General features: G+C 34.6%; 1 protein-coding gene across 1 annotated transcript in view; it reads left to right on the top strand.

Annotated features, from left to right (window-relative positions):
• Positions 1–23,047, top strand: part of LOC118266075 (cell adhesion molecule Dscam2) — a 240,666-nt gene that overhangs the window by 134,804 nt on the left and 82,815 nt on the right. Inside the window, exon 3 of the mRNA XM_050694620.1 lies at positions 19,343–19,461. Within this exon, the coding sequence (XP_050550577.1) occupies positions 19,343–19,461 (119 nt within the window). The remainder of the gene's footprint in view (positions 1–19,342; positions 19,462–23,047) is intronic.

Here is a 23,047-nt window from a genome sequence, read left to right on the forward strand (position 1 = left end):
ACAATAATAGCCGTTATTAACTGCTTTTAAAGTCTGTTTTTGTTTGGTATCGATTCGAAATGGGAGTCTGCTGACTTTGCTACTTAAAGTCGGTATAATTTATATAATTACTTCGTGTGGAGACGGTTAGAGATGTGCTATGGTACATTGCTAGCATTGGTGGAAACGGATTCAACTAAGATATGGTTTTTAAATGGAAAGATGTGTGCTATGGCTGACTTCCTTACTATCGCTTCATCGCATACTCGAGCTGCACCGGCTGCGACGGCGCATCTTCATAGCACATCTTACTCATACCGCTACATAACTTAGTATCAGTGGAAATGGTCAAATTATTTCACAGCTTAGCTATTATATCCTCGCAGCATAGCTACATAGCACATCTCTGGTGGAAAAGCACCCTGAAAATTTAACAACAACAATACAAATACCGCGTGTCTTTCGATCTTTTTAAACAAATGCAAAAGCTTCTCGAATTTATATAAAGTTTTCGAAAAATTGCCTTAATAAAGTACTCGTTCTAGTGCTTACCGTAGAAAAGTTAGCGAATAAAGTTACGAGTACAGCCAAAAAATATTTGGTACATTCACAAAAATATAGCTTCTGCATTTCGATTACACTAAGAGTGTTTACAAAAACCCGGCCATTGTAAATGAAATTTATTGAATTTTCTTTGTTTTTCTTTGAAAGCGATTTTATGCTTCACTTTGGCAAGTGCTGTTAGGACGGGGTAGTAATTAACCTCGCCAATTAAGCAAATTCAGGTCGAGTTTTTTTTTATCTCAAAATTTATTTGCGTTTCCACAACCCTTTTAGGAATGCAAATGGTGGCTTGCTTTTTTGTTGTTAAATATTGTTGCTAATTATTTATTAATTAAAGCTGAAATTGCTTTGAAAATGTGTTAGTATAATAAATTAGGAAAATACCTAATATTAATATTTATATGAAAATTTTAATGAATGTTTACCTGACGTAACGTCGTCTTCCATTCAGCTTTACGATGATATCCACCGCAAAACATACGCCTCTTCCAATAACTTCTGTGACCTGATTATGCATTTTCATACCGCGTGACGTCACTTCTAGATACATTTTATACGTAGCAATATCTACAACGTGTAACAAAAAGGGGGTATACATATCAATTGCACGGCTTCTAGATAACATAACAAACGATACGGTAAGGGTTTTTTAAACTAATGTTTTCATGGTACCAAGTTATGAATTTTTCAAATCGCGCTGCCGCGTGATTCAAAATTAGGTAGACAGGTACTAGGCGATCAGATTGACAGAAGAAATGTTTCGAAATACTCGCTAGTGATACCTGTAGTGTTGTGACATGTTTGTATGATTTAAAATCAAGAAACATGCGATACTAAGTATTTGGTACAAAATTTTTTTTAATCGTATTTTAAGCTGAAACTTTGTGTAGAGACTCTATTCAACCTGTATTCATCAGGGCTTCTTGATGTATATGGGTATTTTGTTACACGTTGTATATGAAAAAATAAAAAATACATATTTAATGCTTTTTCATTATCTAACTGACGGACTGAATAGATTTTTAATTTTCATACTCTGTCATCATCCCTATTACAGCCTAACATTCGACGAAATCGTGAAAGTTTCTGGAAGCAGGTATTTTATGATGAACAAGTTCTATTCATACATGTAATACATCTTATAACTAGGTACAATATGAAATGTATAACACCTACCTAGGTTATGTTGAAAATGTGTGAAGTTGGGAGCAGGCACGCCAGAGCTTCCGGGCGCGTCTCCAACGCAATATGCTGCAGATGACATTCCTAGCCTGAGCGCTGACCTCTTTATCGCCATACTTTGGTTCCTACTACATTATATTACGGTTATTGAGTATGAAGGATATTTATGTAATGTAATATTAATGTAGACAGTGACTGCCTCGTTGGTCGAGTGGTCGCAAGTGCGACTGCTGGACAAGGGGTCTCGAGTTCGATTCCCAGGTCGGGCAAAGTATTACTGGGGTATTTTCTGTTTTTTGAAAAATTTCTCAGTAGTAGCATGGAGTCTGAAATTGTGTCCAGTATATGGCAATAGGCTCACCCCCTATAACATAACACAAATGGTGAAAAGTGGGTGTACATTGTATAGCGGCATTACGTGTCGTAATGAGCACCTCTGCCTACCCCTTCGGGGATAAAAGGCGTGACGTTGCTTTTTTTTAATATTAATGTAATGTAATTTATGTTATGTTACGTGTAAGTTAGGGACAGATCTATTCGAAGTTTGAGTATTTTGTATAGGCCCTTGATTGATACATACTTTATAAAGATTTTAGAAATGAAGCAGTGAGTAATGATGCTTGAGTTTTGTACTCGTCTTGCTCCACATGTACGAATCTACATTTTAAAACGAACATCAGAATCTAGCGTCACTGACGTCCTGATCCGAAGCTGCGGACTACTTAGCGTGTTTACCGGAGTTCGGGCCCGAAAAGCACGAGTAGGAATGGGGTGGTTTTTAGTCAAAAAGAGTCTGACACTGACTCTCGCCTCCCCCATGTTGGGAAAAGATTTTGGATTATTTTCCGCCCTCAAAAAAAAGTTAGAATAAATGCTTTGAAACAGTTGTGCCTACTTTAGCTACAAAATTGTAAGTTACGAATCATTTCGTACGTAATTAGTTTCCATAAAACTTTTACAGTTTAATATTCCAAGCTTAACCCATATCGGTTAAAAGATACACCCTGTACTACGAAAGTTAAAAAGTTAATAAAAATTTAATCCTCCGTAAACCATAATCCAACCTTGGCTTAAATGTTTAAAACCAAAAGTTAACTCCGAAATTAACTTGGGTATAACCTTACTTAGCTACAAATAGGCCATATTCCTAAACAGAAAATGGTTGCACATATTTTTACTACGTTGTAAATAAATAGATCATGTACCAAAGTCAAAGTCAAATTATTTATTCCAATACCTACATATACTTAGGTACCAATGAAACGTCAACAAATAAAGAAATAAATAATAGTCTGTCAGTCTGTTCGTCAGTGAAGCTGTGAGAAAGAAAGAAAGAGAGAAAGAAGTGCTCGCTCCAAAGTGTAGCTTCGAATGGAGCGAGAAACTCCATTCCTATTGTTACCATATATACATATATATATATATACAGAGGTGCACATATACATATAGGTTCTATGTGACAGGTGAGTTCTATGTAAGAGAATATAAAAACAATTAATATTATCCGCTACTTTTTGCACGACACGACGAAAATTTCCTTCTTTAATATCATAGGTATCGTTGTTTTTCATGTGCGGTCTACGGATTGATCAATCCGTAGAATCCGTAGCTATCTACATTTCAAGCGAAAATAATGGTTCCAGAAAACGGGCGAGTTGAATAAAGGTATCATATTTTCTACTACAAGCTGTATGGAGGTCATATTTTTTTTCTATCTTTCTAACCCTCAGTCAATTAACAGCATACGTTTAACTTTGTTTTTATTTTTTTAAATATACTACTACATTCCTATATCTTAAATACCTTTACAGACATATAATTCTCAGACCTATGACAACAATAATTCGTAAATCACAAAAAAAAATGTCACCCAGCCATTGCGTACAAGTACAATCTATAATAAAATATGTTACCACACACTTTCCCTATCTCCATATCATATTATCCATCCATCTTATCCTCTCCCTATGCGTATAAATATATGAGTAAAATATTCCCTAATGCTTAACTTAGCAGAGGAGACTAAGATTGCGACTAATAGGTCCCTTAAAAGATCATCCATCACACAAGATCTGTGCAACAGGTTGCCGTTAGAAACTGCCAACATGATCCTTAGAGTCTTGAAACATTCTAGTTTTATGTTCTTTTATCCTCATTTAGAGGGATATGTACTTACCTGTCTGCTTGTCTGCTTAGTAAAATGTGTGGGTGAATTTGATGATTATTTAGTAAGTCTGGTCTGTGAGGTTTTACATGAAACTTGATTCAAAACTAAAGTCGACTACTTAAAATTCGTGTTTTTAAATTAGGATGAACTATGTTATTTTATTCTACTCAGGTATGTTTATTTATATTCAGATGATAACTGTAGTTGTTTATCGCTTTTATGTATGTATACTGGAGACTTGATGTTTCATTACTATTAAATATACACAATGTTTTAACAAAATAAGTGGTCTGAGTAGAATTTAAGTAACGAAAAAGTAAAATGAAATTGCTTTTAATTTTATGCTCTCATACAAGAATATAAAATTAAAGTACTCCTTTTACATAAGAGCAGCTTGTAATTAACCTAATCATTTCTACTAATATTCGTTATAATAAGTAGATGTAAAAGTTTGTGAGAATAGAAGTATATTTGTTACTCTTTTACGCAAAAATGTCTCACTAATGTAAATGAAATTTTAAAAGATCAGCGAAAGATAGCATAACTTCAAGAATGGAAAGTTTTGAAGTCTGATATAACTTCAAGGATTTTTATTTATTTAGTTCTTCATGCACATAAATGTGTACAAGATGGGCTTAATGCCGTAGGTATTTTCTACCAACCAAACAAAATTTTTCATCTGGAAACGCGGGTGAAGCCAGTTACACTATATTTTTAAACGAAATAACTTAATTTTTCGGTCATCCAACATCATAAAAGACAGCTTTTGAAAGAAATTCTATGTGATCAGGGCTGCGTATGTCCGATATGACGATACAATAGTTGAAGAAGATTATTTCCGAAGCTTATATATTATGTTAGAACATCGAATATTGCCAGAATGGCCGCCGACCGTTCAACCGACATAATCATGTTACGTATGATGAAAATACTTCTTGGAATTTGGGTTTGAAACGTTAGTTAAGCACTTTAATCTCTGGGCTGAAATATTTTTGTTTACTTTCGATTATTTTTGAGTGACTAGGTTTGGTAAAAACAAATGCTTTACGTAAATAAAACCATGTTTTTATCGGTTCATACAGGTTCATGATCTCGGGCTCGATTTTCGGGTCAGATCGAAGTATAGCTGGGTTTTTTTTTATTTTTCGAAAAGAAATCTGAGTAGTAGTAGCACGGAGTCTGTAATTGTGCCTAGTATAGCCGGCAATAGGCTCACCCCCTATTACATGGGGTTTATGATACAAATGATAAAAAGTGGGTGTATATTATACAATGGCTTCAAGTATAAAAAGCCTGACGATACGATACTCATATGTATTTATGTACGTCGATATACATACGAGGAATATTTTATGAAACATGTAATTAGTAACACCCAAACATCAAACGATTAATTATCACATACTTAATTATATGTAATCAGATTACTTCATTATTAACATAGCACTATAAATATCTTGAATTGCTTGAAGAGACTTACAAGTAAGACATAATTATATTACACTAACAAACTGAAATTCCTTTCGTCTCTAGTCTTTTTTTATGGTATAAGCCGGTAAATGAGCACACGTATCACCTAATGGTGAGCAATCGCTCTCACCAGAGGCGTTATAAGTGCGTGTCTTTTGCGGGTTAGAAAAACCATTAAAATACACTGTAAGTAATTTTGGTTTTATGCTTTAATATATGTTCCTAAATTGATAAAAATTACAAAAAAGATGAACAAAGATATTTTTACTTACTTAACCTCAACACAATCAGAACTGCGCCTCTAATTTCCATCTTAAAATTGCATTAAGGCATTTACCTAATAATAATTCGAGTATATTGTTGGTTGAAAGGCCGGATTCGTCTGTAAAAGGGGTTGGCACGAGTCGCAGTATATATGTATATGTACTTATATATAGAAGCGTCAGCCATTGTGCCACTAATGAGCAATCACCGCGACTTACAGCCCCATATAACCCCCCGTATAGACTTTAGACAATGTTGAATAGATGTTTTATACGAACGCATCGCGGTTTATTGATATCTACTGCTGAGTTGTGTTTTGTAGTGTTGTGATAGTTGTGAATGGGTGGTGTTGGAGTGATATTTGTCGTAAAATAATATTGGTACATTCCATCACTATAATTGTTGTTTGTTCGGATGTTTATCCATCAATCACATTGAAACTATTGAACGGATTTTGATAAAACTTGATATACAGACAGAGTATGAGTTGACTTGAGTAATAGGATACTTTTTAACGCGGACAAAACCGCTGGCAAAAGCTAGCTATTAGAATAACATTTAACAAACAAAGCGAGGTAAAGTTTGAAATTACAAGCTCTCTAATAAGGCAACAAAAACTTGCCCACCAACAGAAATCGTTCTCAGAATCCCTACCCAATATATAACACCTAATCGCCCAACTCCTCCCTAATAGCTTACAGTATCAGTTACTCTAACATAGCTACGTGTGATAAAAATCACGATTCTCTTTCATTCGATTCGGAAAACACATTAATCACACACTGAACTCTAGCAAATAAATCGAAAAACCCACATTTCGCATTAAAAGATATCAAAAGCGTGGCCCAACAAATTGATATCATAAATCCATAAACAATATAATGTAATTTAGTAAAAGAAATAGGAAACGTGAGTCGTTACCTTATGAGGAGAGTGATTTTTCTAAGCGTTATCCTTAATCTGGAAATATATTATGTTTTTCATACGTATGATATAGTATCTGAGTTTTATAAAGACACATTAAACTTGGTTCGTAGGGTGACGCGGTCTGAGAATGGAATATGGGGGAAAAAGTTTTAAATAAGCGTGTGGGAAAGCCATGCTTCGGCACGAACCAGTGATACCACAGCCTCACAGAAAACCGACGGGAATTAAAGTTTGCGTTGTGTTTCGTTGTGTGACAGAAGTTACTGGAGGCGCAATTACCCCCTTCCCAATCTTCCCAATCCCTGATTCCCCAACAACCCTTAAATTCCTAACCCCCAAAAGGTCGGTAACGTACCTACTTGTTACGCCTCTGGTGTTTTGGGTATCCATGGGCGGCGGGGATTGCTTACCATCAGGTAATCCGTTTGGTCGTTTACGGCATATACCATAAAATAATAACTACCACGTCCCTACGTGGTTTGAAAATAAGGCAGTGATTTAAAAAAGGATTGTATGAATATACAATAATAAAAGAATGCATGTTTTCATTAAGCATTTTGCCAAATTCTCAGATCGACCAAATTATATTTATAGACGCAGTTGCAATAATTTCCAGCAGTAAGTCAAGAAATCATAAATCTAAAAATATTAAGGAAAAAGCCGCATAAAACCAAATTTAATTATGCTCCCGAGTAACTTTATAAGTATAATGTAGCTACCAAAATTCTTAGTAAACATCAATCCTATTGATAAGATTTACCTTAATATCGACTTTGTAAACACAAGTGTCGTCTGTTGAATACTAAATACATGTTCTTTACTATCAAATGGGAAGATTTAAAGCTTATCTTTTGAATCTGAGGAGCTGACTGAATAGGGCAATCAGAACTGATTGTTGAGGAAGGGATGGAGTGCACTCCTGTGGCATTATGCAGCCCTGGTATTACAATGTGATGATTTGAACGTCATAGTGTTGTTAGGGAGGTCGTTGATCTATCATTATTGTCATCTTAGGATTTAGCTATACTTAGTACCTGTACAACTACAGGTACTAAGTTCACTAGCGGTTTAAAGCCATCATTAGCCAACGCTAATGATGGCTTTAAACCGCTAGTGAAAATAGTAGTAGTGTTAACTGGAATACATAGTGCATTTATCGAGAAAGGCCATAATAAACAGCATGCTACGATCAAATATAAGATGTTAAACATTGTTATTCTAGATTATGTTCAAATCGAAGACAGCGACGAAAAGTTATGTTTGATTTTGATTATGCGCAATATTTGAAATTAACTATATTTTCGAAAGTATTTCTTTCTGTAAGAAAATAAAAAATACGTGTCTGATATTTCAAAATAATCTACAAGACTGATTGTAAAGTAAAAATTTGTCATCTAACCACTCTAACATCTAATGTAATCCTTTAATGACTCTGAGTACGACAGTTAGATTAGATATTTATTTAACAAAAAACATTTAATGAGATAATGATTATTACCCCAACGAAGCAGAGGATAAAAAGGCAAAGCTTTTAAGAAACGTTGAATAAAGATGAACAACATAGTACTGAGATTAGCTGGTGAACTGCTAAGCTGAACAGATAACAGCGGGTCAAGTTACGCCAAACTGTGAAACCTTATTAAAAGATTTTCAACTTAGTTACTTTGGAGTAAAGTCGAGAATCTGGTAAAGATGTAGGTGTAGGTTGATGTGCTGGTACATTCGGACGATACGTTAAATTCTGCTTCATGCAGTGTTGCACTAAGCTACTAGTAAGTAGAGTTTAGTCGTATTCAAAGTGTGTTCGCTAAGATATATGAAGCCATTAAGCAGCTTTAATAATCCTGTGTACATAATTTACTTAGTCTGGCTTTTAGCTGATATTCTATTAGATATTTTTAAACTAAATGTTAGTAAAGTCCAAGTCAAAATTATTTATTTCACTTTTGAACATCAAGACAGATATTAAGATATTAAAAATGATAGTTTGTCGATCAGTTCTCTAGTGAAGCTATTTGCTCGTTCCAAAGGAGAAGAACGAACAAGAAACTCCATAGGCTACATGTTAATAATTTTTGCTTCGTTAACTGAATGATTCTAAAAACCAAACGTGTTAATAAAAATTACTTAGTCCAAGATACAAAGAATCGGAACATAGGTATAGGTCAATTTCTAGGTTTAACAAATGTAATTATGACTGGGGTTTTGCTTTGCAATTTTAAAATTCTCAATTGTAAAACCAATAGAATTAAACAAATATACCTGACTGTTAAGAACATCTTACAAGTTATTGTAGTACAAATTAATTTACTGGAATCAATGTGCATAGTAGACCTCCTGTTTCTCCTATCAATCCTTTCCACATTGCCATTCGAAAAATTACCATCAACCATGGAAATAAAATTTATATTACCAGTCTTCGTCCGCCATTCACATCGCCGCCGCCGCTGTAATGGCAAGACGTAACGTAGGTACGACAGCCGGAGTATTTTACGACATTCGAGAGAAAAGTGACGTCCATACTGTCTAGCCCTGTTCCAGACTCCATTGAATCAAGTTATTCAACTGTAACTGCACCATTAAAGCGATTCATCGCTGCATAGCGCTTTATGAAGCGATGTTTTGACAGGTACCTGTCGCTAGCGAGACTAGTGCGCAATTAGGGGTCGGGCTTTATTGGCATTTTTCGGTTTTTAATAAATTCTTTGTAGATATAAGTATATCGTTTGGAATTATTTCCGATAAACATATGACTATAAGCTCATTGTTATACATAAGATTTATTGGATATTTCGAAAATTCTTATTAGTAGTAACATGGTGTCTGGAATTGTGTCCGTAAATATGACAAAAGACAAAATTATACTACCCATATACAATACATAATATCTTATTACATTACACCACATTGGCCCTACTGGATCACCCCACCAGCATCGATGATGCAATACATGCAAGTTGACCTGCTCCAGTAGAAGGCATGCTCACAAGCTTGACTTGTGAGCATGCTTGACACAACTACATACATAATTATATTATGTATATTAATATCTCTGCGGGGATAAAAGCTTTAACGTTTAATATTATGTTTAGATACATATTTTCTATTGCATCTGTATTATTTAAACAATTTCCAATGTGTATCCATTTTGCATCTCTTATTATAATCATAATAATTATTCATATGAATGATCATGAATGATTATGCAGAAATTGGCCTGCATATAATTATTATAATTTTAATGGTAATGTAGTTATGTGGATTAATTTTAATTATATTTTATAATTATTTGTTTATAGTAAATATTAGTATTAATACCTCTTGTTATTAATTGAACATTTATTAATTTGATACAACATTAAAATAGTAAATCTCATCTAGTATATTAATTACACTACACTAACTAAAATGGTTTTTATTAACATTAAGAATAAAATAAAATTAATATTACACAGTACCTTACTTATACAATAAATCACTTTTTATCTTTCTATTCGCTTAGATCAGCGGTTTCCAATCTTTTCATATTTAAGGACCCGTTTTATATTATTGTTGTTTGGTTAATGACCACTGTTTTTTTTTTCATGATTGGACACACATAGATTTTCTGCAGAGTAATAGAATTCGTTCCCATAAAAAGTTAAAGTTTAGATTATTGAAATCAATTATTATGTTATCGGCTTACTCACGTAACAAGTTTCAAGCCAAGAATATGAGCCTATAGCATGGCTTGAAATTAGTCGAGTTTCTCGTCAAACAGTTACGTGAGTAAGTCGATAGCATAATAATTAATTTAGTATGTCTCACGAAAGTCATAACAAAAGAATTGAAATCAGTTGCTTCTCTCAATTGTTTGATATACATTTAATTCGAGCTTTGACCGTGTTATTTCTTGGACAGAGGTTTTTCTTGTATATTTTTTTCATTTTGCGGACCATATTTTGTCTTCTGCAGACCACCAGTTGGGAAGCACTGGCTTAGACAAAAATGATTTTCAATTTTACTTAGAAGAAGAATCGCTTCTCGTACCGAAATTTAATTTTAATAGGAAAGTAACTTAAACTCAAGAGTTATTATGTAGGTAAGACTTAAAGATAATGGAAGTAAGTTACAGAAATTTGTTCAAGCTATTTAAAGAGCTTTGTAAATACATTTTATATTATCTAGTTGTCGACCAATTAAACTATTAGCTGAATATTATACAAAGATAATTGTAGAATGTTCCGTGGAAAATATACTAAAGTTCTATAAGTCGTTGTTACTAACGTAAAATTAATTCTATTCTTAATAAATAGAGAATATAAAAATGTTTGCAAAGAAAACAATATTAATTCTATAATAAGAATAACATTTAATATAAACCGCTACAAAAGAAACAACAGGCTCAAGAAACATGATACTTTCTAAATTGAGATTCCAGATTATTAAATTATGATATTGTTTATTCATAAATGATTTCGAAATTCAAATGAATTCGGCGAAATAAAACCTTACCTCCTTATTAAAAAAAGCAATAGTCCTGTCAAACATCATGCACTGTGATTGGTAGTCTTTTACTGACCAATCATAATTGTTACATAGTGATTATGACATTATGGACGACAGATAAAAAAATAAATTTTAAAGAGGAGGAGACTAAATGATTTCTTCAGATGCCATAGGTAGATTTATTAAAGTAGGTTAATGGTGGAAAAATTTAAGATCCAATAGAGTTATATTACCAGTGGAAAATTTTATCCTATTGAGTATATTATGAATAGCAATAGCTGTTCTATGGAAAATTCCTTTACAGTTCCTTATAAAACTAAGTAGAAGGTCCTTTACAAAGATTTAATATCTCAAGATAAAGCACTATGAATAATAGAAGCCCAATGATTTTAATCTTCGTTCGAACCCTAATAAATAATGTTCTATCTATTTTATGGTGACATTTTATAGTGTGCTTACATTATTCCTTTGTGGAAGGTGAACGTGGAACTCTTACAAATCCGATTGCTGATTTATAATACTTGTCGAATGAAATTATACAAGAAATGAGAAATTAAGTGTTATTTTTAGATATCAGGGTGTCGTTCGAATTGTTTTATTAGTTAGTGCGAACTAAAGTAACTTCAAACAATATTTATACGTCATCCAGATTCAATTTTTGTATATAACAAAGCAAGATAGATTTAAAGCGTGGGTAGGTAAGTAGCCTCTGGAGCTATTGACAATGTAACAGGTTACCTGAGCTCTGGCTCAAGGCAGGAGAAGGAACGGGGTGGTTTTTAGTCAGTAAGAGTCTGACACTCCCTTTCGCCTCACCCAAGGCAGGAAAAGTCATTGGATGATTTTCCTCCTTCGAAAAAAAGGTAGGTAAGTAGCCAACATAGCAAGATAGACAGATAGTAGCAGACAAAGAAGTTTTTAATTCTTTTTCATTGACTGCAGTTCTTGATATGCAAAATATTTGTATTATTATGTTAGCTGTTAACTATTTAGTCACTATTCGTGTGAATCTGTTAGAAAGAAGTCTTAAAAGTTCAAATGAACTTCCTTAACTAAATCACAAGAAAAATTAAACACCTACGTATCTATTCCTCGTCCAACACAGGAATAAAAATGAATAAACAGAAGAAATAAATAAATAAATGAAAGTAAAATAAGCGCTATGGTTTTCCGTTCTCTCGCTCCTGATCTCCGTCCTATAAATGCGGCAATTAGAGACGGGGCCTCCAATTAATTAGCATTGCAAGGAGTCTACTATAAAACTGATTGCTCTTACTAATTGTGGCTACAGAAACTACGAGTTTTTATTAGGAAGCAAACCGTTTTATTGTTTTTCTTAATGTTTGTTGCTGGCTTCTAAAGTTTATTTTGTCACTTCCATTCTGTGACTATTTATGAAGATGTTTTTGAGGGTTTTTGAGTAATGATGAATACATATGTAATGTTTTTATTAAGGTGTGATACGGTGTGCATCGTCACGCCTTTTATCCCACAACAACAACACAACACAAAATAGGTCCGTTGGCTACTTACCTACCTACGTATATCTTATTATTTTATTTATTATGTATATTTTATTGTAATTTTATATATTTACTTTCATTTCTCTGCCATATTTATTTTTAATATTCTGACTTTCTTCCGATAAGATATGTCAAATACTTTTGCTTTTGTATTTTTGGTTATGTAATTGATTTTATGAATTTACCGTCGAATTATATTTTTACCAATATAAAATATTAATTTTAATTTCAATAATTTCGTCTACTAACACACCAAACTAGTGACGCCAAAGGTTTATCAGAAAGCGCTTAATCAGGCCTTAAGGCGGCACCTATGGAATGAGGATTGGTGATGACAAATCTTAAATATCCAAACTCTTTTCCAACACATTACCAACTAGAACTGAAGCACAAACCTGCCTAACACATCTCTAGCTTTAAAGCGCAAATGACGATAAAATAGACGCATTCTTGCAGCACACACGCTTTGCTATCACCCTGTATATTGCAGGTGATTGAAGTAACATCCTTATTGTAAAGTGTCGGTGCTCGGATGCAGTCGGTCTGGTTCGGAATAGCTTCGGATGTAGATACGGGCTGTCTGTGACGCTTCCGTCTGTACTCTGTGTGTATAGGTAGTGTTTGAGCAGCTCTGCTTGTTTGTTGACTGGCTGGTTATAATGGTGGCGTGTGTGTTTATTTGTTTTTGGAATTAAATTTGAATTTAGAGGTTGTTTTAAATAAGTAATCTTGTTTTTTTAATTAATGGTAAGATATAGGGTACTTGATTATAATATTTTATTGTATTTTAAAGATATTTCGATTCCGTTTCTTTCTATGTTCGATATTCGAATTATTTACCTACACAAAGACAAACATAACAATTTTGGGCCCTCTACTGTTTGGATTGATGGTAATCGACCTAGAATCGTGTTTTAAGCACGCGAGGTGTCTATTGTATGCTGACGATCTTAAACTCATTTATGGTGTGGAAAAATTAACAGATAGATATTGATGCTTTGTACCAATGGAGTAATATAAATTAACTTCATTTTAATACAACCAAGTGCAATGTCATGACCTTTAGTCGGGCGCATAATCCTTTGCATGTAGCAATAAATAAATAAATAAATATGTAGAAGTAGTTACAAAAATACAGTAATTATAATGTAATACGCATGTTTTTTTAATTATAACGACCACCATAATTTCCTATGGGACTCATATATACCGAGTTTTTCCTAATGATGCCCATATATCAAATTAAAAGTTTTTTTTACATAGAACATAAATTAAAACTTGACGACTCTAGCAGTTAGATGTGACCTACAAATCGACTTAAATTTATGTTTATTTTTTTCAAATGTTTTTCTTAAATCCTATCGTAACTGTTTACTTTTTACTGAAACTGTTTACTGTTTACTCACGTAAATTAATATACGTATATCGTACGAATACGATATCGCGCAGCTTAATGCTCATGACGAGGAATCCCTCTGTGACTCGAAATTAGTAGAGCTTTTCTCCATTGACGTTACACACGTACGTTATCCGTGATTTTTAGTCATTTTTTGATGTCATTCAAAACATTACTTCTCGTGTTCCTACATACGTAGGTAGGTTCCTAGATACATAACTTTCAAAAATACATCCCCCCATATTAAATCAAGAACTAAGTTCTATCGAGACAGAAATAAACAAATCATCGCGTCAGATATTCCCTCCTAATCGTCCCCTGACGCCTCTATTCCGCTTCAATTCGTTCATTATAACACGATTAGTCAACTCGATGTACACATCAAGCGATCCAAACCAGTTTATCTTGGTCTAGCTTTGTATGGTCTTTCCACACATTCGACGGTCAGGTTATACTGGTTTTGTATAGCTCGATGTGTAGTTCTGTGTACCAATGGAAGCTTATACCTGTATATGAAGACGGACAGACAGACAGGCAGGCAGTCGCGGTTGTCGCGAAATTAAACGGAAATCGAACGATGCGGTCTGTGACCGCCTCCGAGTGGGCTATTGTGCACAGCCCTATAGGTAAATGCCTTATTGTGTGCCAGTATCGTGTCCATAGATTGGAAGGGATTTGTTTCTATTTTTATTTTTGAAGAGTGCGACAAATGAGGTGGAATGGATTGGTCTGTTTTGTATTGTTTTATTACAGGTTTCAAATAATATACATAGTAAGCTAGGTTACGCTAATGTTGTTTGTCAAGTTTTAGTTTAATCAAGTTTCGACACAATTACTCTAGGTTTTAAAAATATTTCAGACATATAAACATACAATAACAAAAACAACTCTGATTTTTGTAAATATAATACTTAGGTGCATGGAAGAAATAATTAACCAACCAATGATACTTTAAAAGTCCAAACTAAAATAAATATAAAATATTTATTTTGTAGCTGTTTATTTTAATCATCTTTCGATCGAGAATATTTTAACATGACAAAGCCAATGATAAACTTATAACACCTAACATTTAATAAAATTATTCAACAACATTAAATAATTTAGTTGCAACGACAATCCTACACGCTGTCAATTTTCGTAATTCGAATCAATCTATACAATGAGCATTTTCCAAATTCAATTTACGAATGAAATGTTTGTCTAAATTACAAATGTAGGAAGTAAATTCTGTTCGGCCAGCTATCAGTTTCGAATTCCGAATTAATTTACCAACGGCTAGATTTTAGTGGGCGATATTAACTTCACATTGGTGTCAAATTACTCGGTACTGAGTATTGTAATATGACATTTATGTTGTACCTACAATCAGTACATAATTGGGCTTTATTACGAAGGCCTATAATAATGGTCAGAATTTAATCAAATCATATTGCATTGGGCAAATTTGTTGTCAGTTATTAAAGAGGAGATACTTATATGTTATCAATAAATTACGTTAGGCAAAAATTCAACATGTTCAAACTTTTAGCAGATAAAAATACGTTAAAAACTTTCCACTTTTCACATCCCAGTTTTCCTTCCTATACTCCCTATATTTAGAATTCCGCTTACCTAATGAAATTATTTTCCTAACAATGTTGACTTTAGACGTGTTCCCGGAATGTTTCGGACAAAAACATTGTGAGGGCTACCGTAACGCGTCACGTCACATCCACAACCGCCCAAGGGAACCATTACAATTTCCACGCCCGACAATAAGTGGACTAAGTATACGCGACAAACTCTGAAATACACTTTTACTTATTGTGGCCTTGTGGTCTATGAGAAAAAAAAGAAAAGAAAAACGAAAACGTAAACACTAATGAATAAAAACTATTTTTAAAGAAGGTTTAAAATATTGGCGACTACTTAATTAATTCCTGATTATAGGCTCCATCAAAAGATAGGCTATAGACACCATATTGAAATTTGTCTTATGAGTTGTTTTGCACACTCTATAAACAAAATTGTGTACCATCTACCTATTAGAAAACAAGAAATCAACAAAAAAGAAAGGGTCTTTGCAGCGGAGCGAGCGAAGGATCTTTGATTATGTATAAATGAGCATTTCCTATGTTTAGGATGTACTATTTTCGTCTTACAAGTGAACTAAGTACACTACAGTGCAGGAATATCCTGCAGGCTTAATGTAAAGTTTGGCCCTAATGGCCGACTAGATAATTCTAAACTACGTGACGTGTCGTGTGGAACTGCCTCATACCAAGAGGGGCTTTACCTCAGTATCACGTTTAGTTATGCTATTTCATCATCCTGAGTTATTCCGGAGCTGCGAACTACCTAGCAGGTTTACCGGGACTCCGGTTCAAACAGCAGGTGTAGGAACAGGGTGATTTTTAGTCAGTAAGAGTCTGACACTGTGTCATTAGATTATTTTCCCCATCCAAAAAAAAAACATGATGTTTTTAGCACTCGGATAAATAAGAGCTTCAATCACGCCACTAAAACAGACCAGAAATAATAACTGATCTTACTCCAAGGATTTTGGATTGAAATTAATATTGACCGTTACACAGGGTGGATTGATGACTTCCATTTTTTGAGTATCTAAGTTATTTGTGTCTCCCTAGAACTAATGCGAAGGTCAAGTTGACAACTCTACACCACGTGACAGAGTATAAAACCGCTAGTACTTTTCCACCAGTGATGTGCTTTACCGCGTTGAAGTGGATACGTTTGGCTTCCACCAATCATATTCATTGGTACACATAGCTGAGCACTGATGGAAACGGACTGAGCTAATCTATGTTTTTTTTATGGAAAGATGCGTGCTATGGATGTGTGCTATAGATGGCTTCCCTTCTATCGATACATCGCATATTCGACCTGCACATTTTTCTGACACAGCTACTTTCGGGCAGAGCATCTTCATAGCACATCTTACTCGCACAGCTACATAACTAAGTATTGGTGGAAACGGTTTATATAGGTAGTTTCACAGCTTAGCTATTACATCTTCATAGCACATCTCTGGTGGAAAAGCACGCTAACCCTCCATTGTGAGTAACCCAGGAACTAGTTTAAAGTTTGCATAGATAAAATCGATAAGTTAAATGCAAGTCGTGCTATCAAACGAGGTTCTCGTTTAAGTAGATTTTATCATTTAACCAATGTAGTTAACTGAGCTTCGTTACGTTAGTTTAACTACGTTTGTGTGGGTAAAGGAACACGTAGGTTAATGTGAAGATTGTTTGTAGCACGTAACCTTTTAATCTAGGTAATTAGTTAATTTTTTGTATATATTATCTTTGTGTTTCATTGAAGCTTTATCATCAATCTAAAGCTGGAATGTACACAGGTTTTCGTTCGTTTAAAGTTATCGTACCTTATCTTCTTTTTTGAGAGGGAAATCATTCAATGACTTCTCCCGCCTTGGGTGAGGTGTGAAGGAGTGACAAACTTTTATTGACTAAAACCCACCCGTTCCTACACTTGCTTTAGGTCGGAGCTGGAGCCCTGGTAACCCATTACGTTGTCGGCATTTACGATCAACCCTACTTGGCGTCATCTATTCTGCGGTGGCCGTTCCGTGTCTTAAAAGTAAAAGACACCTACGAGTATCTAAGAAAAACTTATTTATACATTAAAAAAAGAAGAAAATAGTTACAAAAAGTTTAATGAAGTTGAACATAAAGTTTACCATTGTATACTACAACAAAACATGTCAAACAAACTTTTTCATTTATTTTTAGGTATGTACACAAACAAAAACTTCAATGTAAACAAAGGGAGCTCAATGAAATCTCGTTTTCCTTGTAAAAATACTTATTTACCTACCCTACTATAGGAATGTGTCAACAAGAAATATCACGAACACTTTCACTTCGTAGTAATATTTTATTCGTCTATATTTTGCCTCCCGTTTGCTTTGGTGATAACAGGAAAATCTATGTTATCACTCGAATGAACCTATTGTAGTACTTTGATAGATGTTTTGCGTAGGTAAAATGTTAAGATCTATTTATTTTCCACTAGCTTCTGCCAGCGGCTTCGCCCGCGTTGCAATGGGATAAAAGGTATCCTATCACCCAAGGCAGCATGGAATATACCCTATCTGTATACCAAATTACATCACAAATCCGGTCAGTAGTTTCAGCGTGATTAACGGACAAAAATCCAAACAAACAAACTTTTACCTTTATAATATTAGTACGATATTTATCTCTAAAAATTTTAGGTTGTAGGATTTAGATAAAAATATCACTAAACCTAATGGTAAACATCCCACTCCAAATTCTAATATGATTACGTCATCGTACTATCAATATAGGGATATAGATTTTCCAGTCGGTTTTAAATTATTATTGTACTGTACCAGCAACTGTTGCAGTAACTGTAACATCAACTGTTGCAGTAACTGTAACGGTAACTGTAACTGTAACTGTAGCGGCGACTATGCCATCAACGGTTGCAGCAACGGTAGTAGCAACTGTACCAGCAACTGTTGCAGTAACTGTAACAGTAACTGTAACATCAACTGTTGCAGTAACTGTAACAGTAACTGTAACATCAACTGTTGCAGTAACTGTAACAGTAACTGTAACAGTAACTGTACCATCAACTGTTGCAGTAACTGTAACGGTAACTGTAACTGTAACTGTAGCGGCGACTATGCCATCAACGGTTGCAGCAACGGTAGTAGCAACTGTACCAGCAACTGTAGCAGTAGCTGTTGCAGTAACAGTACCAGCAACTGTAGTACTAAATGTAACAGCATCTGTACCAACAACTGTTGCGGTAACTATAGCAGCAACTGTAGCAACAACTGTTGCAGTAACTGTACCAGCCGCTGTCGCATCAACTGTTGCAGCAACTGTAGCAGTAGCTGTTGCAGTAACAGTACCAGCAACTGTAGTACTAAATGTAACAGCATCTGTACCAACAACTGTTGCAGTAACTGTAGCAGCAACTGTAGCAACAACTTAGTGGTAACGTTGCAGTAACTGTATCAGTAACTGTTGCAGCAACTGTTGCAGCAACTGTAGTAGCGTACCAGTAACAGTACCAGCAACTGTAGTAGTAACTGTTGCAGTACCTTTTTCCGCGGGATCTTTTTACCACCCATCTGTCTGAATGTAGCAGAGAATGTGGCGGAGAAACAAGGGCGGTGCTCGGTATGCACTCACCCTGCCAACGAGTAGCATCGGGACACAAGTAGTGCCTCGACTGCAGCCTTCAAAGTCGAAATCTGGAAAGAGTTCATGGTTTCATGACTTGGAACGGGACGACGGTCTTGGCTTGATCGCTCGGGCCGCGAGGAAGATAACCTCTGTGTACACAGAATGTAAAACAGAATTTGAACCTAGTCTTCTCTTGTTGCAGCAGTGCGAGCGTCCCCGGAGCCGCGACGAGCACCGAGTATCCTGGAACCACCTCATCACGTGGACTTCACCAACGACACAGGGACCTTGCTCAGCTGTGTCACCAGGGGAGACTATCAGGTAAAATAGTAGAGATAGAAAGTATTCGAATATGCCTTTTTCCGAATAGTTTTAAAGTCGAAATGAATTAAACGTAGATCCGATAATTACACCGTCATCGCACAGAATACAAAAATGAATCAGTGAATGTGTTGTTAAGCACAAATCTCCAGAACAACTGAACCAATTTCGCTAATCCTTTTTTGTTGGGTTTGTTATTATTAGAAAAAGATTCTTAATTATGTAAGAAAAACAAGCGTATTGAAAATTCCAAGGCGAAATAAAGTTCGCGGGCTCCGCTAGTAATATTATAAACAAACAACCATATAAGACAATAAAAAAAAACCAGTCATCTACTCTATTTTACAATTAAGTATAAAACTACTTCAGAGTATTGTTCAATAATATAATAATAAACTAAAGAAGTATAGTTACGCTCACAAAATGAAGTCTGTAGCAAAATTTCTATTAATAATTTCTACTTAAGTTTCATAAAACTCGATTCAAGAAACAATAAAGGGCTTCTAACTTCGTCAGACGATGACGTTGTTATTTTAATCTTATTAACATTATGAAATTAAAACCGAACAAAATTCTTATTGTATTTCAACCCTTAGAAAGGCAGGGAAAAGATGAAATATTTTTTCTCTGCCTATTCTTGTCTGTATACCCTGTTATGCAAATTATGTTCCTTGAATTTCATTCTGACCTTTCTTTACATGGTTGGCGTCCTAAGTCTCAACTTAATGCAATAAACTTAACATTAAGTCTGTTTTTATTTAAAGGGTTAAATACAAAATTTAAGTACATACGTATATTCATAGCAAGTGATGTGACACTGCGTTATGAAGCTAAGACAAAATACCCTGAAAACAGCAGGATTATCAAAAGTATCTACTGCAAACTGCAACTCCGTGATATTTCACTGGGTAGCATAATATGCGTTTGAATTTGCAATATAGGACCCACAAAATTGTATCGTCAATTTTATTCATAGAAGTCACATTATACCAAACGAACGAAAAAATAAACATAGAACGACAAATTACAAAAAAAAAAAAACGAAATTACCGAAACAATTGAGACAAAAAGATCGGAAAGTTCGGCGGCATCCTTATTACGTTTTATTGGGCATAACTTGATATTGCATAAAACCATTTCCTTTATATAGAATCAAAGAGAGAGCGTGTGACTAATGGAGTGAGAACGCAATAACGAATCGAAGACAGTGGGCGGGCTAAACGGAATATTTCCCAATTTGTATCTTCCCTAATTCCTTTGTCGAAAGAATAAACAAAATCCTTTCCTGCCGGCTTTTCTATCGTCATATTCGTGTCAACTTGACCTATTTATTTAGGTATTGTTTGCTTTATATATTGCATTATGGTGTATATAGGACTCACTACACGTGTGCTATCAAATTTGAAAACTTTTCGTTACTTTTGAAAGAGGATCGTTACGGAAATTGATGTTGTAATTCTTCTGTATCAAAGTGGATAAATGCGTGATCAGATAGGTAGTACTTACTTTCAATCCAAATACAAATGTCGAAACAATGTCAAATATAGTAATTAAAAGAGTTAATAGCCAATAAAAAAGTCAAAGGCTGGCTACGCACCTGTGACTCCTTTGGTGTTGCGGGTGTCCATTGGTGGCACTGATCGCTTACCATCAGGTGACAGTCTACTCATCTGCCCCTATTCCATAAAAAAGTCTTCCGCTATTTGCAATTAAATCGTATTTACAACCAAACTTTTCTCCAGAATGAATAAACAGATTAATTTTGTTACATTTTTCCACAACTATCGTATAAAAAAGGGTAGAAAACGATACAGCTATTAAATTAAATTGCATTTTCAACACGAGACTCATAATATATTGCAGTGCGAATTTTATTGAGACCATCCATCGCCAAACAAAAGCTATTCTGTCCAAAAACATTGCGGTAAAACTGGGAGCTAAATTGAATTTATTAAAAGTGTAGCTTCACGGGGTTTTTTGAATAAGATAAACAAAAATTCTAAATGGAAGTTGACATCTGAACATGCACAATATAGGAGCGCTACTAAGTTGTAGTAGTAATGTTAAGGTAGTTAGATCCGGAGCTGCGGACTACCTAGCGGGTTTACCAGGAGAAGGAACGGGGTGGTTTTTAGTCTGTATGAGTCTGACACTCCCTCTCGCCTCGCCCAAGGCGGGAGAACATTGGATGATGTATTAGTTACAGATAAGATAGACTATACAAATAATAATATCGAAACATTGGTTCTTTGGAATTAAACTTAGAACTTAGTGCATAACTGATAATATTCTGCTTTTGGTATATGTTTTGGTTTGCATATTGGGTACCATTCGTCATTGATTCAATAACAACAAACTAACTTTTTAATTTTCAATAATCAAGCTTCAAAGATATGAACAAAAATGTTAATAAACAAAACTGTTGTAAAGTTCCACTTAACCTTCGAAAAACATTATTCCTAAGTTTCAAACAAACTATGTATTTACATTAAAACATAGTTTCTGAATTCACCCAAACATTCCTAAGAAACGCAGATGATAGATGAAATATAACGTTACTCCGCATCCTATGCCAATCTGATTTAGTATTCACAAACCCGCGCTCCCAACTCAAATATAAATAAAGTTTTTCCATTCGACAGAGTTCCAAAGTTTACGGTCACGTACCCAACAGGGAAATAAAGATACACGCTATGGATCGTTCTGTTTCGTTTTTTATTATATTTACTTAACTCTTCACTCATTAATTTAATGAGATAAATAATACTTTGGTCGTTTCTGTGGCATAAAACTTTCTTATGAAGATTACTCGTCACTAAGTTAGGTACATTTAAGGCCACATAATAAGAGTTTGCTCATTGTTAGGGATGTTAAACAACGGAGCTGCGGATTACCTAGTGGTTTACTAGGAGTAGAAACGGGGTGCTTTTTAGGCAGTAATGCTTTTAAGTCTTCTTCCTCTCGCTTCACCCAAGGCGGGAGAAGACATGGCATGATTCTACCCTCTCTGTTCAGATAATAAAAGGTATATAATGTCAAATAAGCGTGTGACGAGGACATTGATTGGTTTTACTGAACGAAACTAGAGTCAATCATGTTGTTTGGTAAACAAAACTACGTAATTCGACTATTGTAACAATTGTAATGATTCTGTTTACTTATAACTCCTAATATAAATTACAGTTTTGTACTTTTTATTCATAACTTGTAAACATTCCCTTAGCAATGTAACACAATACCTTTGTCCACGTATATAATTAGCTCGGTAAACAGAGTTCGATATAATTATTGTTACCCCAATTATTCAACATGGCGCACATTAAACATAACACCCCATTGTTATGGCACGACATTGTGGCTTTATGCGGTATCAGGTGCTGACATTGATTGCTCCATAAACAAGGAAAACATGGCCACTAAGTGTCGACCACAACAATGGCAGCGTAATCTTTGCTCTGTCTGTACAACTCTGTAGTTCTCAAAGAAACAGACGGTCAAGTTTCCACAAATTTCATTAAAACTACGCGAATTGTTATCAATTCTTCTTAATCAAAGAATCTTTACGGGTCTTTAGTTATACGAATTA

Source organism: Spodoptera frugiperda, chromosome 7, assembly GCF_023101765.2.
Source record: "Spodoptera frugiperda isolate SF20-4 chromosome 7, AGI-APGP_CSIRO_Sfru_2.0, whole genome shotgun sequence".
NCBI lineage: Eukaryota > Metazoa > Arthropoda > Insecta > Lepidoptera > Noctuidae > Spodoptera > Spodoptera frugiperda.